The following is an 18,307-nucleotide window of genomic DNA, read 5'->3' on the forward strand; positions in this document are numbered from 1 at the left end:
AAGTCTCCGCTGTGGAATACCAAACACGGTAATCGTTTATCGTGAAGTTTGAACGCTTTCGCGTAGGAAGTATCGGCTTGAAGAAGTACGGTGTCAGGGGGTGGGCGACCAGTGTGGCCACTTTTGAATTATGCTATACAGGGCGTTTCCGGGACTCTCGGTATTCGAGACCTGCCGGTGACCCAGCAGCTTGTAGTCCTTCGCGATCTTGCCGCCCTTCACGCCGATCTCGATGATCTTCTGCGCGGCGTGCAGCTGCATGGTCGGCGGTATGACCGAGTTGAACGTGCCGATGAACGAGATGCCGATGCTCCTGCTGTTGAAGCCCAACGCGTGGGACCCGACGTAGTCCCAGCTCCGACCGACGTACGCGAGGCCGTCGCCGCCGACGAGGAAGTTGTAGCCGATGTCCGACCAGTTGTTGTACGACCCCATATGGTGGGTCTGCGCGTTCCGCACGTGGAGCGTGCACTGCGACTGCGTGTAGCAGTTGTCCGTGACCGTGTGGCTGATGATCACGTACGGCACAGGAAGCCGCATCTTCTTCAGGGGTTCCGAGGGCGGTTGCGCGCCCCACTGGTTCCTCTCGACGAACCGCACCGAGCCCACCGTTACACCTGGAAATTACGTCACCGAGAAATTACGTGAGGAAGTCTCGCGACTTTGCTCTTTATTTGCGGGTGTTTTCCACGGGCGGACTTCTCACAATCGGAAACGCGACGAATGCAAATGCAAAATCGCGGGCGAGAGCGACTTTGTTGACACGAACATAATATGCGATATTTATTAATAGCGAGGAGAATTTTCCGAGCGGGATAATTACCATTGATCGACGAATTCGGGATTTCCGGGAAAATCGGCGCCTGCCGTGCGTCGCGAGAGAGGTATACGCTGCTGATCATCACGACGATCAGGAGTAGGACTAGAGCGCCCAACAAAGCCGCGCATCTCCATGTGCACAGCCATTGCGTCACTGGAATGATGATTATGAGAGTCATTAAAAAACAAACCGACTATTTGTGCGCGATGAAATTCATCCACGATCATTGACGTAGACACTATTACGCATTTACGTAAACACGTGGCAAGAAAGAACGGATTCAAATTCCAGGCATTCTGATATTTCTCCAGTGTGTAATATTAAGTGCATTAATATTCGTTATGTGCATATATTTCCGGCAGGATTAGCAGTTAAATTAATAAATTATTTCTTGCAACAATAGCAGTATGGTAATGCTAAATTTGAAAGATTACTTAACAATCAGCAATTACGCTCTGCATTCGTCCGAGTAGATGATGTAGTCATGTTCCATGCTACTCCCGTCCAACAAGCATCTTTAAAGTTTCGCGCCAAAAAACAAGGATTCGCGCTCGCGATTGCCGTCGCATTAGCGCCACCTCGCCGCGCGTGCGCAGTGCGTCTTCATTGTGTTTCTTGTTCTCCCATTGAACTATAACCTAACTGGAATGAGCGCCAAGCCGCCATTGCCGTTTAGTGAGAAAGAAGGACAGTAATACCCATTCCGTGTCGTCTTTGTCTAAACGGCAATGGCGGCTACAGGTTGGGAAAGGACAGCTATACCTTGCTTTCACCCTCTCTTTCTAAACGGGTCACGTGACCCGAGAACAATAGCAGTGCTCATTCCAGTTAGGATATAGTTCAATGTGTTCTCCCGAACAACGCGCATCGTTTCCGCGTGTGCTCCCCGTATTTTCGTAAAATGGGGAAACATTCTCGTTCCAAATCGCGTAGACGCGATCACCCTTACGAGAGTGAGTGCGAGTCTTACAAGGAAAATCGCCAATATGGATCTCCGCGGTCAGACCGTGCACGGGGAATCCCCCGCGTGCGTTTTCGTGACCCTCCCGTGGCATCCTCGCGTCCTTTGGACCGTCCGAGAGCTTCTGATTTGGAAGGTAAATTGGACAAGTTGTTAGAGGTGCTCACTCAGTCCAGCCCGCTTCAGGAGAGGCGGCGAGAGATCCATGATCATCATTCTAACCTCTCCCCGGACGTCATCCCACAGTCTTTTTCTCCGGAGAGACCGGACATCGAGGCGATCAGCGATTCGCCGACTGAGGTTGTGGAGACTTCCGGCACCACACAGGGTAATTACACATTGTATGTCAGGACTACGAACCATTACCTCGAGTTTGGTCTTGTCCAACGATCATTTAATGATCACGCGGCTGTCCAAGAGACACGCCCGGCATGCATGACATACTTCAGTCTCGGACTATGAACCACTACCACGAGTATGGTCCTGTCCGTCGATCATTCAATGATTGTGAGACTGTTTGATGCCCTTCAGGCTCGGACTACGAACCAGTACCACGATTCTCCAGGGGGGCGAACCAGAGTTGCCACATATTCCAGAGAATTCCTCCACCGCTCCGGTGCCGGTAGATCCAGCGCACGATGTTGACGCATTCAAAATGGATTTAATGGGCACCAATCTCGATAGTGCCGCTACGGGTCCATCCGTCCATGATCTTATTACGAAAACTTGGTCGGCCATTATTATCAGCGGCTTGCCCAAAGAGACGACTCTTGCGCTGTGCAAGAAGTACCCCGTTCCGCAGAACTTGTCATTTGCTAAGGCTCCTACACTCAACACGGAAGTGAAGCAGGTTATGCCATCGACTTCCGTTAAGAGAGACGACTACCAGGTCATCACGCAAGGTATGGTCGCAGCAGCTATAACGGCTCAGGCACATTTGGTGTCCGAACTTTTGAAGCCGGAAGAGCAATGGGATGGCAAGCGCATTTTTGAGTGGGCGAGCGATACAGGTCGTTTGCTCTCGCATATACAACATCACGTTTCGAGGAATAGACGTGCTTTGATTACTCCGATGCTGACTCCATCGGCCAGAAACGCGTTAGAGACTTCTCCTATTGATACTCAGCTTTTCGGCGAGCAATATTTAAACAAGATGAAGGAAGCTACAGCGGCAAATAAATTAATGAAGGGCCTGACTACTCTACCCCCACCAGCTTCAAAACCGGGTACTTCGAGTGCGGCGAAACCTCAATTTCAACCAAGGTCTTCTTCGCAGGGAAATGCGAAAGCCTTTGCTTACAAATCGAAGTCTCATCGAGAGGCAAAGGCTGCGCCGCGACCGACGAGACACCGATCGAGGTCTCGCACGAGGAGCTCTCGATACCACCGTTAGAGGTGGGCACTGCTGGTCGTCTGGCTAGATTCGTAGACGCCTGGTCCCGAATTACTAATGATAAGAGGATCTTGACTGCAATATTGGGATACAAACTTCCCTTTTCTCAAATCCCTCCTTCTCGGCCATATTTACGGGAACCACAGTTGAGCACGTCCGAACGCTCTCTTTGTGCAGCAGAGATCGACCGTCTTCTTACGAAGGGTGCTATTCAACGCGTTGACTTTGTACCAGACCAATATCTGTCTTCCTATTTTTTGATCGACAAGGCCTCCGGCGGCAAACAGTTTATCTTGAATCTCAAACCTCTTAACGAATATATTTTTGCACCTCATTTTAAGCTAAAGAACCTAACGACGGCCACCCGATTGCTATCTCCGGGTTCTTTTATGGCTTCGATCGATTTGGAAGATTCCTATTTTTTGGTTCCAGTTCACGTCACCACCCGGAAGTACCTACGGTTCTCGTTCCAGGAGGAAATCTTTGAATTTTCTGCCTTACCATTTGGTCTTTCTTCAGCCCCGTATATATTTACAAAAATAATGAAACCAGTGATCGCAACTTTACGCGAGAGGGGTTATTTATTTGTCTATCGTTTATCTAGATGATTTTTTACTGTTCGGTGACACCTTTCAGGACTGCGCCGCGAACGTCAACGCAACTCTCCAGTTGCTTGCTCATTTGGGTTTTCTCATTAATCCGCAAAAGTGCGAGCTCGTCCCAAGCCGCCGGAGGAAGTATTTAGGTTTTATATTGGACTCCTCCAAGATGACTATATCCTTACCAAAGGACAAGCGAATAGTTATACTTGAACATCTGCGCAAATTCTTCAATAAACAATCTTGCAAGATTCGAGATTTTGCAAGGCTCATAGGAACGCTAAATTCCATTTGCCGAACAGTTGCTTATGGTTTTGTATACATTCGAGACTTTGAGAGAAAAAAGTTCCTCGCTTGCATAGACTCTAATAATGATTACGACGTTCGTATGATGCTACCCACATCACTCCAGCCTGATTTCAGGTGGTGGCTGCACAGGTTGCGCTCCCCACCGATTGAACGACCGTTACTAAGACGAAAGTTTTCTCACGTAATCTTTTCAGATGCTTCACCTTCCGGTTGGGGTGCCTCTATGGGTAGGAAGCAAACGCACGGCTGGTGGTCCGACCAGGATAGAGATGAGCATATCAATTTTCTCGAATTGAAGGCTGTGGAATACGCCCTCCGTTCTTTCGTGGACAATCTCCACTCCCGAGACATATTACTCCGGGTCGATAATACGACAGCGATTGCTTACATCAACAGGGGCGGTTCTTTGCGATTTCCGAAACTTTCAGCTCTTGCAAAGTCGATTTGGCAATGGTGTGAGTCCCGCGATTTATATCTTTTTGCATCTTACATTCGATCTGCCGATAATGTCGTAGCCGAAAGAGAATCTCGAATCGTTTCGGTTGAAACCGAGTGGGAGATCACTTCCCGCTCTTTCGACAGGGGTTTAGAGCATTTCGATCCTTTCGACATCGACCTCTTTGCGTCCTATATCAACGCAAAATGCCAGACCTTCGTTTCTTGGTTTCCGGATCCGTTCGCGACCGCCATTGATGCTTTTACGCTAGATTGGAGTGAATTTTATTTTTATACCTTTCCACCTTTCGTATTAATTACTAAAGTTTTACGGAAAATAGTCAATGATGGAGCAGTACCTAGGTGTTTTAGTGGTTCCCAGATGGCCAGCTCAACCGTGGTTCCCAGTTTTTCATAAATTATGTATTTCCGACATAATTGCATTTGAACCAGATCCTAACCTTTTAATTTCTCCCTTCAGGAGTCAACACCCAACGTGGCACAACATTCCCCTGATTGCAGGGAGATTGTCCGGCAAGCTTTTCGCCGAAAAGGATTTCCGGAGGAGTCGATAGAGGTAGCCCTGGCGTCTCTTGCTAATTCGACTCTGGCCCAATATAATAAGCCTATCAGGCTCTGGTGGTCCTTCTGCGCCGAACGCGACATTGACTGGTTTCAGCCTAATACAACGCTAGTTCTCAGTTTTTTAGCCGCACAATTTCATAATATTACGTCTTACGGGACCCTCAATTCATATCGATCAGCAATATCACTGATAACGAATAGTAGTATTGGCTCTGACGAAAGAATTAGACGCTTCTTCAAGGGAGTATCCGTCTTAAAGCCCTCTAAACCGAAGTACGCCTTAACATGGGATCCAACGCCTGTTATTACGTACTTGGCCTCGCTATGGCCCCATGAAACCGTGAGCTTAGAACTGCTCACTCGTAAATTAGCCACACTATTAATTCTCGCCTCGGTTCAGAGGGTACAGACGTTATCTCTCATACAACGCGATAATATTAGGTTGTTCATTAAGTTCTGCGGTTTTTTTGCCCTAAATTAAAACATAAATCTATTGTACTTACATATTTATTCAATCTAGAATGTATTGTCCATCTTGATCGACCACCTTCTGCCAACGTTCTGGAAGGGACATAATGCCGCGTTTGTAGAAATCGCGCGACTTCTGCGCGAAAAAGTCCTCCAAGTACGTTTGAATATCGTCCACTGAATTAAAGCGCTGCCCGTCGAGATTGTTTTGGAGTGACCGGAACAGATGGTAATCCGACGGCGCAAGGTCTGGGGAGTACGGTGGGTGCTGCATGACTTCCCAGCCAAAGCACTTCAACTTCTTCTTGGTCACCAAAGCAGTGTGTGGTTTGGCGTTGTCGTGGTGGAAGACAACGCCCTTCCTGTTCGCCAATTCCGGCCGCTTCTCCGCCACTGCCTGCTTCAATTTTTCTAACTGAGCGCAATGCTTCTCGGCGTCGATGGTCCGACCGCGCGGAAGCAGCTCGAAGTACAGGACGCCTCGCCAATCCCACCACACACTCAGCATCACTTTCTTCGGATGCAAATCCGCTTTGGCAACCGATTGTGACGACTCACCTGGACCGCACCATGACCGCTTGCGTCGAATGTTGTTATATACCACCCATTTTTCATCTCCCGTGACCACCCGTTTGAGAAAGGCCTCCAGCGAGTTCCATTTCAGCAGGGATTCACAGATCATGACGCGGTCCAAAATGTCCTTTTCGGTGAGCTCGTGAGGGACCCAAACATCTGCTTTTTTCGACATCCCAAGCCGTTTTAATCGCTGCGCAACCGTTTTATGGGCGATGTCGAAGCGCTCCGCGATCTCCCGCGTCGTCAGGTGTCGGTCTGCTTTGATTGCGGCCACGATTTGGTCGTCGTCAGTGGTGGATGGACGACCGGAGCGAGCAGCATCGGAGACGTTCACATCTCCGGAACGAAAGCGCGCAAACCAACGCTGACAAGTGTCAGCGCTTATGGCCGAGTCCTCGTACACGCCACATATCTCACGTTGTGCGTTCGTCGCTTTTACTCCTTTGCGGAAGAAAAATAGCAAAATGTGCCGAAAATGCACCTTTTGATCTTCCAATTGCAATGAATAGCGCGTACATACAATACGTCAAAACACAACAAAGACTCTGGCGAAATGTCAAGCGTTGTCTAACCTGTCACGGAGTATGCGGCAATCCGCGGTTCAGGCGATGCATGCTATCTTTTTCAATGGACAAATGCTATCTATCGAGAAAACCGCAGAACTTAATGAACAACCTAATATACAGTTCCTAGAGAATTCCGTTATTATTAAGATGCCGGACCGGGTTAAGACTTCGGGGATAAACCGATGTCAACCGGTCATGATATTTCATCATTTTGAAGACCAGCCTGCCCTATCGATCGTTCCACTCCTACGCTTATACATCGAAAAATTCGGAAGCTCTTTGGCAGAGCCTCCTTCGGCCTTATTTGTTACCTTCAAGAAGCCCGTATGGAGAGCATCCTCTCAGACAATTAGTCGGTGGATTCGATTGACTCTCTCTGAGGAATTGATACCTCCATATTTTCTACGCATACCACTCGCCGTGCTAGTTTTTCAGCGGCGGCTCGACGAGGTATTAGCATTGAGGATATTCGTAAAACGGCAGGATGGTCTCCGAATTCCTCCACTTTCGCAAATTTTTATAACAGGCCTGTTATGCCATCGACAGATGTGGCACGCACGATTATCTTAAACTTTTATTTACGATTACATTTCGTGCTATATTTAGTTTGACCTGTTTACTTTTCGTATTCTCCATATGTTTAAGTTAACATTGTTGTTTTCCGGAGTTTACTGTTCTGTTTTGCGTTATTATTATGTATGTATACTTTGTACCCTTCTTTAAACCCTATACTCAGGGTTACATACGTGTATAACTATTCCCGGCTGTCTCGCAGGAATAAACTCAACTGATCACAAATCGTCAGCTTTGAATAACTACATTATCTACTCGGACGAAGCATACGCATAATTATGATCGAACTTCACTCAGGAGTTCGTTTGATCATATAATTTTGGCTCTTCGTGTGCCGAGTAAAAAAAAGGAGCGGATCGGGTGTAATTAAAAGAATGGGATATTCGCTCGGTGTATGATGAGCACAGCCCAAATTTTATTCTGAGTCCGAATATACAAAGACACGTCCGCTCGCGTAGAAGATTACCAGTCGAATCCCTTATTTGTCGACCTCTTGGTCGTCGAAAGCCTACTCTCACGAGCCTGTTTGTTTCGTAGGACCTCTCGAAGGTCCTTTTGAATTTCCTACGGGAGGAATCGTTCCGCCTATTTATCGCGCCCTGCTTCTTTCGGTGACCCGCGCCTCCATGACGCGATCACCACACTTTCAGCCGCCGCGCGTATGCCTCGTCACGGTCGTCGGTACGGAATCCCCCGACATTTCGCGGAACACTTGCAAATCTGCAACGGCTCATTGGGGATTCCCTATCTAACGGTCTAGTCTATTATCCGCTAATCTGTTTATTTTGACGACGTGTTTTTCGGTCTATTTGTCTCGCCTGAGTCTAGCCGCGCGATACTGCCGACCGTCTAGGCGATGACGTATGTGGCCATATAATCGCCACATAATTAAACGCAGCAGTTACACAATACTTTTTTTATTCCTATAGCTACTTGCAAGTTTTCGAACGAATTAGAGAAGCTTTAGGAGCATTACGAGTGACGTTAGAAGTACAGCATTAAAACATTTGCAATTGAAACGAGGAGGCATTCGTGATTCCACTACTCGTCCTTGAGCCCGGGAGCAGCTGACGAAACTCTATATCGATGACGTGTTTATCGATATCATTATCGCACGAAAAAAAGCGTCCGCGACTAATCAAGCCTCAAGTTCTACCATTAAATACACGTAACGTTAACGGAGAAAAAATGACTGTTAATTAAGCGTGATTTCAAAGTATTCGAAATACTCGTTCTATTGTCTGTAATAGTTTTAAGATATGTATCATTTCGCGGGGGGGGGGGGCCGGGGGGAGGGGAAGCAGCTGAAAAATTACTGATCTTCAAAGGCGGAAAATTCGGAAAGAACAATTCGCAAAAACATATTGTGGAGATTAAACTCCGGCCACCCGTTGACATTTACAGTCTGATAATACGATACGATCCAGGCATAGAATAAGCATAATACATATTAATATCTTATCTTATCAGACTTACACTTCCCTTTTGTTGTAAACATTATCGAGCAATATTTACACTTGTACGCGCGATACAACAATCGCGAGGCTCTTCTCGGAAAGGATAGGATAAAGTTAACCGATCCAGGCGCGTCCGCAGATAAATCCGCATTTTAACGCTCGCAATCCAATTAGCTCAATTTTTATTAATAATTTTATTAAATTATTTTTATTACATTTCCCTTTTAATTAAAATTTCTTTACTTTTATAGATAATTATCGTTACCTTTATTTAACTCCGTGCTCTGTGGGATAATGGGCACGTTCGCGGTTTCCCCGCTCTTGCTCGTCGACGAGAGGTCCGAGGTGTTGGGGACGGCGCCTCGGCCTGACTCGAGCTTGGCCTGCGGGTCCTGCACCAAAGCGGGATTCGTGTAAACGAACTGCTGTATGGTGACCGGACCCTTGTAGAAGGTCTTGTTACCCAGATGCACGTTCGTCGAGTTCTTTACGCAGACGTCGCCGAAGCTGGACGGGTCGGCACTCGGCAGGACCAGGTCGCCGTTCGCGGTCTCGACCGCCTGCTGGACAACGGCTGTCGACGGTCCCGGCTGCAGGTTGGCGACCCAGCGGCCGTTGCCGGCCTCCTCGGTGTCCGTCTCTTCCTCCTCCTCCTCCTCGTCGTCATCGTCGTTGTCGTCTACGTCACTGCACTGCGTAGAAGAACTTCCAACGCTACCATTGCCCGGAACGACGGGCGCGCGTGCCCCGGGGACGGTCACCGCCTCGAGCGCGACCTCGTCGCGAAGCCGGTGCTCGACCACGTGGGCTTCCACGGACGCGACAGCGTTCACGCGGGCCTCCTGCTCCTTCCTCTGGTGGAACTGGCTGTTATCGGACGCCTCCTGCTGCTGCTGCTGTTGCTGCTGTTGTACCAATGTCACCATGCCCATGCACTGCGCGCAGAGAACGCACTTTCTTTCACGCTGCCGGACGTGACTGCTCGGAGCGGATGCGACACGCAGCGCGGGGGACGGGGGGGGTGCCCGTCGGGAAACGGCCGTGCGGTCGTCTCGGACAATCGCGTCACCTTATCGCGGGTTTTCCGCGATCGAGAGCAAACTGATCGGAAACGCAGAAGCTCGAAAATTGTGGAAATTTTTGTTCGCATTCTTTCTGCGTTTTCCGGGGTCGTTTCGCGTTCCGGCTACCCTGCAAGCGCAATTCTGCGGGTTTTCCCAAAATCCGCGTACAATTCACGACTCAGTGTGGCTAGATACGGCACATCAATAAGGATGACTCCACGACGGGAATTAACGATAAGGTAAAATTCAACCGGACAATGATCGCGATGGAAAAAGAGTCACTTAAAGTCAGCTGATTTTGTAAAAATATTTTTAACTAAATGTTCGACGTGGGAAGCCCGTGAAAGCTCGAAAGCGTGGGAAGTTGGGCTTGAATTTGAAATTGGAAGCTTCGAAGCCTCGACGACGACGGCGCGATGGGGCGTTTCGGAGTTACTGCATAACGAAGCTACGCGGCACAAGGAAAACTGCGAGCACGCGGAACGCCCGCGACCGACTCGCTTCTCCGTAAATGAATTATTCTCTGAACGAGCGAGCGAGCGTGCACGCGGAATATCGCAACCTCCCGCGTTCGTGCGTAGTTTCGAAATGCGTCAACGGCGCGCAACAAGTGCGTTAATCTAGCCGATGATGCGGCTTATCCGTATCCGCATACAATGGTAAATTTCTAATCGATCGTCACGTGACTGTTGATTATCGAATTGACTTGAACCGTTCTCGAAATGTTCGTCCAGCTCGTAGCGCAAAATGCAAGTTCGCGCGGAAAGGAAGCCGCGGAGAAGACCTCGCGTTCGTCCGAAGCGGAATAACTGGTCGGCGGCGCTAAATCCGCGAAATCGAAGGCGAAAACCGCCGGCTGACGCACAGTCGAGATTACCTCGTGCAGATCATCCTCGCTCGTGCTGGCGGCGGTCACTTTGCCAACACTTTGTGCACCGTCGAGCTACGACGCCATTGCGCCGTCGTCGTGCCCGATCTCGTCGTCGTCGTCGAACCGATGACCCGCGGCGGGGAGGGAAGCTTCATTCGAGCCGGAAACCCCTGCGGTCACGTGCGTCGTCGTCGTCGTCGGGACGAAGGCGCGTCCAGCGGGAACAAAATCCGACTCGGAACTTGGGCCCCTCCCCACCCTCTCGTGAATCGCGCTTTATCGTCAGTGTCGATCCTACGACACTGCCAGGCAGATACTGCTGGCGTCGTCAGCGATGACGCCACGCGACTGCTGAAGGACGCGCTGCTGGAGGTGGAATCGTGGAAGCGCCTGTCGCTCGTCCTGCCGAGATTCGACGTTCTCGCGCTCTAGCTCTGTCACAGGCAGGCAGATAAAGCGAGACGGAGATGAGAATTCCCGGGAACGAGGGGGAACCAGAAAAGCAGAGGATGATCCGGATGATCCGCAGGATGGCACAGCCTGCCGCACTTCTCAGTCGCGGGACCGTCGCAGATCCTCGCGCCGATACGCGGCCGGTATCACGATCAATATCGACGTCACAACAGCTGCCAGCGGACCTGGACACATTATTATTACCGCGCCGGACGTTAACACATTTACCAGCACTGTGTAATCGCTGGGGAAAAACGAAGAAATGCAAATAAAAAAAATAAAGCACGTTTCGCGCTTGATTCTTCGTTCAAGTTGAGCTCGCGCCGCGACTGAGAGAGAGACTCGCTGACAACGAGCGATCGACTGCGATCGATGGAATCAAAGTGCGCGCGATGGCGACATTATCTCCCGCACGACCCGGGCCGCGTACCACCGACTGACGAGTGACGTCGCGCCGCTGATGAACGGAATAATCGCACGGAAAGAATCGTCGGCCCCACTCTGCTTCGGGCCTTTTCTTCTCTCTCTTGTCCCCGCGCTCATTTGCCTGTGCAACGATCTCTATAGCTTCTTTCATCCGCGCGGTTTCCGTCGAATTGTCCGTCGGGCCGATTGGCGCCGAAGGTCTAAGGACACGTTGGAGCAAAGTTTCGAGGCACGTACGCGCCGCGCGTAATTATTAATCGAGTTTCAAGGCTAATAATTAATATATTTTCAAGGCGAAGGTGCAGGAATATTAATCGGAGTCCTCCGATCCACTTGCAACCCGGAGACAGAATCTTTATATTTAATCTGAACTTATTATTAATATTTAATTAATTATTATTATTTAATTAAGTAACGTAAATTGATTTTACACGCATATTCGATATTCGCAGCCATAAGCTGCGAGAGCGAACGCGAACGCCAATTTCGCAACTCTGTGAAAAATATACGTGCACATGATAAAGAAACAAATACATAAACATAGAAACACACACAGGCTACGCATGATAATTTTTTCAGGCTCAATCAGTATCTTCCTCTACCGCCGTGCCACTGTGCTCGTTAAAGATACAAGTTTTCATATCGTAGCTGCTGCGGCGATATCGCTGAACGATGATAAAAAAAAACGATCCCGTCTATGGCATATACAGGGTGTCCCAGAATTGTGTATGAAGCGCTCGTGAGCGGTTAGAACGCATCGAACTGAGAAGAAAAGTCCTTTACCGTTTTGAAATTTTCGCAATAGTTAACGAGTTATTAATTATTAAAAATCGCTATGTTAGTCCGGCCTACCGCCGAATGCAAGCGCGCGGCGAGATGCGACCGCCTAGAGATCGAGGTTGCTAGGCGAGCGGAGAATTGTTTATTACAAGTGGCAATGGCTAAGCAAGAGCGACTTGTAATAAACAATTCTCCGCTCGCCTAGCAACCTCGATCTCTAGGCGGTCGCATCTCGCCGCGCGCTTGCATTCGGCGGTAGGCCGGACTAATATAGCGATTTTTAATAATTAATAAGTCGTTAACTATTGCGAAACTTTCAAAACGGTAAAGGACTTTTCTTCTCAGTTCGATGCGTTCTAACCGCTCACGAGCGATTCATACACAATTCTAGGACACCCTGTATATACCATTATATACGCTACATGCATCACACCCAAACAACAAACGCGGCCGCGTTGAATTACTCCCCGGCGATGATTTTCCGGGAACGCCTAATCGCGAAGCTACCTGGAACGAGCAGCTAAAATCTTTTCTCAGAATGTCGAGGCGTCGAGGTGTTTTTGGCATTCGACAAAAGAGAATTCTCTTAGAAAAAACGCGAGACGCGGAAGAGAGACAAAGCACGGAAAATGCGAGAGCGTGCGTGACCAAAGGTTTCATAGCGAACGAGTTCGATGAGAGCTCGATAATTAATTTAATCGGAATATTAATATCAGTCGCCTCTGCGCGAATTAAATCGCTCAATTCCATTGATCGACAAGTCGCCGCGATAATTTGATCTGATTATTGTAATTATTTTTTTTATCAAGCTCGAATTACTGAGGCTAAAGTAATGATTGTCATTGTAAAGTAGCAGTGTCCAGGGGGGAATAAATCAGTGACTGGGAAAGGATTAAAAATTATTAAGATATTTAATATCACGTCAGCATTATACAACTCACATTTTCAATAAATGTATAAAAAAAACCTTGCTAGCATAAAACAGTATAATCTCATGTGACATAAAAATATATGATGAACATCGGTATAGATCCTACGCCAATCGTTGACACACTCTATTTATTGATACACGTGATAATGCGCGGCGGTATTAATTAATAATTAATCTCGGATACGCACACGTGTACGTGTATACACGTATTGTCTCGATTACCGTCCATTCTACTTTCGTTTTGATGAAATAACACTTGACGAACTTGTTAAACCTTTACTTTCGAATGCAAGTTTATTAAGAGTGAGAGGCATAGAGTAAGTTGAAGACGGCAACAATACATTGCACGTACCTAAAACTCAAGATTACCGTCGTGCTGTGCTTAACAAATGCTAGCGTCATCGAAATCGATACACACAGGCAGAGAGAGAGAGAGAGAGTACTTGAAAGAGGGCCTCTCTCCCCCGACACAATTGTTTTAGATACATCTTATCAACCAACAATACCTAAGAGATAGCCTCAAGCGATCTAACAAGAGAAACGAGTAAATGAAATTATTTCAAAGGAGGATACAGCGATAGGAGCGCAATATGCAAGAAACATTCAAAGTAGCAGCGCCGAAGGAGCGTTCTCTCGCGCTCCTCCGAAAATCCTTAAACGATAAAGGGATATATTGCACGCGGCTAATTCATTCGAGTAACACTTATCACCAGGTATCTTCAATGAGACACGCTCCGCCCTCGTGATGGCGTCATGATCTATTTGATAAGGATGAACGATACAACTGTCGGGGGAAGTTTTCATCATCAAAAATAACGCGGCGAGTGTTATTACGCACACAACGATATGCAGCAGGTTTTATTTTATTTTTTTCACGGCTCCTAAATGTATTTTCGCGTACGATTTTTACGTAACAAGAGGGAGAGAGAAATATATATGTATATAGAAAGAGAGGGAAACCTCGCGCGTTTTATATATTAATATCTTAATAAATAATTAATATATTCCGCCCGCCCTCCCGTGGTGCGATCGATCGATCGATCCGACGATTCGGTGACGGACGATCCTATTTTTAACTATATAATATATAATACGCACCACTTTCTCGTTCGATAACATTGCATAATAATTTATGATTAAACAACTTGCACAGTTCACATTATTAACTCTATCTGTAGTAGTAAGTAGGTTGTAGCCTTGTTTTTTTTCCTCCCTTCTTAAACTGACGCGTCTAATTCGCCCCGCTACGTCACAAAGTCATGCTGCGTAATTGTCGTAACAGTCGAACTCCGATTAATTTATTTAACGCAACGAGGATGATTCCCGTTCGGATGTTATCCTACTTGGTCCAACGCAGTCTCACGCGACGGGTCGGTAAGATCCCCTCCTCCGCGCAACCTCGAACGTTAAACGCTGTCATCTGGCGAGTGGAAAGACGTGTCGAATTTTAAAATTGTTTTAATTTCAATCTTAATCAGAGATATTGAGGGTATTGTGTAAAACAGTTGCTCTTACCGTGATACCACCATTTGGTTTTTTTTGGATTCTTATTGCAGGTTTTCACGTAGAATGTATTGTCGGGTGGCCTCTTCTGCATTATAAAATATAATTTATATTTTATAACGTGTTATAACATTTAGTTTAATTTTCCAAGACTCGATATTAAAGGCGACCAGCCGCTTTACCTTCTCCTTACAGCTGCTCAGCATCGAGACGATGCTCAGGCAGATGCTCTGCACGCTGAGGGCGGGCGACCAATCCTCCGTCAGTATGGACAGGCAGATGTGCCCGTTGCTGTAAACGTGCGGGTGCACGGGAATATTGCCACCGATGAAGGTCACCTCCGGCGAGTCGAACGGGTACTTGGAGCTGAATTTAAATTGCAGCTGGAACTGCTCGCCCTCGTACAGCGTGCCTTTCGCACCCTCCATGTGGACGATCCATTGCGTCAGGTTCTGCCCGGCTAGTTCCCCGTCCACGTGCACGCCTGGTGGAGGTTCACGTATCAGCGACATCAACTCTTTCTGAAGTCTCCGCTGTGGAATACCAAACACGGTAATCGTTTATCGTGAACTTTGAACGCTTTCGCGTAGGAAGTATCGGCTTGAAGAAGTACGTTATAACACACACACACACACACACACACACGTACGTGTGATATATCCTCGTCAAGAATCTTTTATACGTTGCCTATAGGCGAGCCTATAGACGACTTATGGACATTACGTCCCAGTTCAAGAACTCTTACAGTCGTTTCTATTTTTAAATAAATAATCCGCGGAAGTAATTAACTCGGAGGAACGGAATAATGAGATCAATTTATCCACGGGGCAATGATGATTCAATAAATGACGGGAGAAAAGGTCGAGCACTGATCGTGTGCGTTTCCGTAAATATCGCGGGATACAAATAATCGTGACACGACGCGAGACTCGACGGTCCGCGGCCGTTGCGACCGGCAATTCGAGGCACTCGCCGTGAACGACCACGTCGAGTGACGATCACGTCGCCCGAGAAAAACGCCCGCGGACGTTTCAAGCGCGATCATACATTTTGTGTCTCGCGAGCGTGCACGTCCATTAGAGGCACACTCGATCGTGCCGCAGGCGCGGAAAACGAGAACGACTTTTCGGTGTTTTTACCGAGCAAGTGCGAGCGCGTTCACGGATCGCCGTTCCGCGCCCGCACTTGTGCGGCACGCGCGCGAAGAGAGAGCGCGGAAACGTGGAAGCGAACGTTACCTTCGACGGGGACGTCGCCGCCATTGTCGTCAGACCGTTCTCCATCGAAAAACATAACCGCAGCTTATCGCGGCGGTGGTTACTCGCGTGCCAGCGCGTTCAGGAGAGGTGCGTCCGCCTCGGGCCAGCGGCTCGCATTTTTTCCGCACGGATCCGTCTTTAATCGCACCGGAGGAGGAGGCGCTTCTGGAGGAGGCGAGGAAGCAGGACGGCGGTCTCACGATCGCGCGGAGCTCTCGGAACCCGACTGTGACAGCGTTGACAGCTGCAGCGGTAGCGAGCAGTCGCGAGGTGTAAAGCGCACGATCGTCATGCACGTATCGCGCGCACACGCACACGTAGCCACATATACAATACACACGCGTGCACGGTAGTATGTACAACGGTACTCGACGACAATGGAATTTACTGTAATGAGATAAACGATTATCGCGATGATCGATCTTGACGCGCGAATATAATTGTAATATCCGGGAATAAAAAGAATGCTTTACGTTAGATGCAGATCTCAAGATGCGGATTTGCGGCGTGCCGCAGCAAAATAGAAGCGAGATAGTTTTATTCGCGTTTCACGAACTGAACTTCGATAATTTTAATTCCGCAAGCGTGTCGTAAATAATGTACTTCAACTTTCAATTTTCAAGTACAAAAAATACGTTCGAATCGGAAATATCAAGTGCGAAAACGCGTGCGAGAATCGTATCCGCGTTTTATAGTTTTGAATTGGGTAATCCGAAGAGTCTAGGGATCGATCGCGATGAAAATCACCAGCGTGCGTGAATTCACTAGACAAGCCCGCGTACCTCAGGGTGCCGTTACGCTTACGCGTAACTTGCGTAAGCGTAACCCCAGTAACCTAGTGAGTAGCTAGAATAGGCACACTGCGTATTCTAGTAAATTACTAGAATGTACGCTATTCTGAAAATTCCATTTTACATGGCGCGTACTTTGCGTTAAGGGGAAGCTGAAGTTGCTAGTGAACTATTTTTTCACTATAGCGATGGTAATTGCAGTTTCGAAAATTCTCTTTATTGCTTGTGCAGAATAAAAAATCCTTTTCCACAAATGAAGTATAGATAGAAAGAAAGTCCGCTCTACAGGATTTTATATTCAAAATGAAAAAAAGTTAGAAAAGACAAATGCAAGTTTTTAACTTTTTTCCATTTTGAGTATAAAGTCCTGTAGAGCGGACTTTCTTTCTATCTATACTTTATTTGTGGAAAAGGATTTTTTATTCTGCACAAGCAATAAAGAGAATTTTCGAAACTGCAATTACCATCACTATAGTGAAAAAATAGTTCACTAGCAACTCCAGCTTCCCCTTAAATGCGCATAAAGCGTAACAAGCCTGACCAATAACGGATCAGGACTTCTGTTGTACAATACAACAGAAATAAATCGATTGGTTGTTATTATTTAAGCGTATTGCTAAATACGCGTCATGTGAAATAGATACTTTGATGTAAGAATGTGTTGAAGCGTAATATATGTGTGTAATGTATGTACGGGTATGCGTGAAATAACCTAAATAAAATATACGGAGTGGTTGACTGGTTGACGACGCGTGTCTAGTACAAAAAACCTGGAATCTCTTAAACATGGATTCTAATCTTGTATTAGCGGTTCTTGCCAACAAATTATACTTATTGTTACGATATGGTTTTCATCGATGCTGATGTGGTCTTCTCCTTCAACGTACTGCTTGAAGCACTAATGATCAATAAAATTTGTGGTGAAGCTAAAGAGCCACCCACAATATCCACATTTATGCTGTATTTTAAAAAGGAAATACATAAGTGAAAATGTATAAGCTGCAGTAAGCTGTTGAAAATAGTCCAGACATGCAAATGAATATACCATAGTTATCGGACATAAATTGAAATTCTTTTGTCATACTATGCAACCGATGTACTGATTTATATCCAAGTAATTAAATGCATTATTTAAATTTTGGTCCATATTCTCAGCTCACTTTTATGATAAATGCATGCATTTAGTATATAGTTCACGTTACATATATTATAGAATATCATAAATAAATACGCGCATTTATTGATAAAAGTGAGCTGCGAATATAGTCCTTTATAGAATTTAGATGCATTTCTTAAATTACCCGAATTTGATCCATTTTTTCAGAAATTTTGGCACGGCGATCGCGAGTCAAAAAAGGATACACACACACACTGTCACACACATGCATTTAGCGTATTTTCCACCAGAAATTGGATCGGCGTAATTGACAACTGGCGTAGAAAGCGTAAACTAACTAGGCGTAAGAGGTATAGTAACTTCTATAAAA

General features: G+C 47.0%; 3 protein-coding genes and 1 long non-coding RNA gene across 5 annotated transcripts; 1 reads left to right on the forward strand and 3 right to left on the reverse strand.

Moving 5' to 3' along the window:
• Positions 1 to 72: 72 nt before the first annotated feature.
• On the reverse strand, positions 73 to 11,593 carry LOC105279033 (peptidoglycan-recognition protein LC). 2 transcript variants are annotated; one of them, XM_020031529.2, is made up of 4 exons: positions 10,684 to 11,593; positions 9,008 to 9,695; positions 824 to 973; positions 73 to 617 (listed from the first exon to the last, which is right to left on the reverse strand). In XM_020031529.2, the coding sequence occupies exons 2-4, from the start codon at positions 9,672 to 9,674 to the stop codon at positions 94 to 96; spliced, it is 1,341 nt and encodes a 446-aa protein (XP_019887088.2). In that variant the 5' UTR covers positions 9,675 to 9,695; positions 10,684 to 11,593; the 3' UTR covers positions 73 to 93. The 2 variants fall into 2 exon arrangements, with proteins under 2 accessions (XP_019887088.2, XP_011336868.2); XM_011338566.3 differs by having other exon boundaries at positions 9,008 to 9,677; positions 10,684 to 11,591.
• Positions 3,919 to 4,957, forward strand: LOC113562666. Its single transcript, XM_026972674.1, has one exon. The coding sequence runs from the start codon at positions 3,943 to 3,945 to the stop codon at positions 4,933 to 4,935; it is 993 nt and encodes a 330-aa protein (XP_026828475.1). The 5' UTR covers positions 3,919 to 3,942; the 3' UTR covers positions 4,936 to 4,957.
• Positions 11,594 to 13,228: 1,635 nt separating the features above from the next.
• LOC105279036 (ubiquitin-conjugating enzyme E2 W) lies at positions 13,229 to 16,311 on the reverse strand. Its single transcript, XM_020031530.2, has 4 exons — positions 16,009 to 16,311; positions 14,953 to 15,303; positions 14,783 to 14,858; positions 13,229 to 14,687 (listed from the first exon to the last, which is right to left on the reverse strand). Exons 1-4 carry the CDS (start codon positions 16,051 to 16,053, stop codon positions 14,674 to 14,676), a joined length of 486 nt encoding a protein of 161 aa, XP_019887089.2. The 5' UTR covers positions 16,054 to 16,311; the 3' UTR covers positions 13,229 to 14,673.
• A 1,287-nt stretch (positions 16,312 to 17,598) lies between these two features.
• LOC109610949 lies at positions 17,599 to 18,196 on the reverse strand. The gene is made up of 2 exons (XR_003407030.1): positions 18,122 to 18,196; positions 17,599 to 17,778 (listed from the first exon to the last, which is right to left on the reverse strand). It is a non-coding gene; the product is annotated as an uncharacterized LOC109610949 (long non-coding RNA).
• Between the last annotated feature and the right edge of the window lie 111 nt (positions 18,197 to 18,307).

The sequence above is a fragment of the Ooceraea biroi genome, chromosome 9 (assembly GCF_003672135.1).
Source record: "Ooceraea biroi isolate clonal line C1 chromosome 9, Obir_v5.4, whole genome shotgun sequence".
NCBI lineage: Eukaryota > Metazoa > Arthropoda > Insecta > Hymenoptera > Formicidae > Ooceraea > Ooceraea biroi.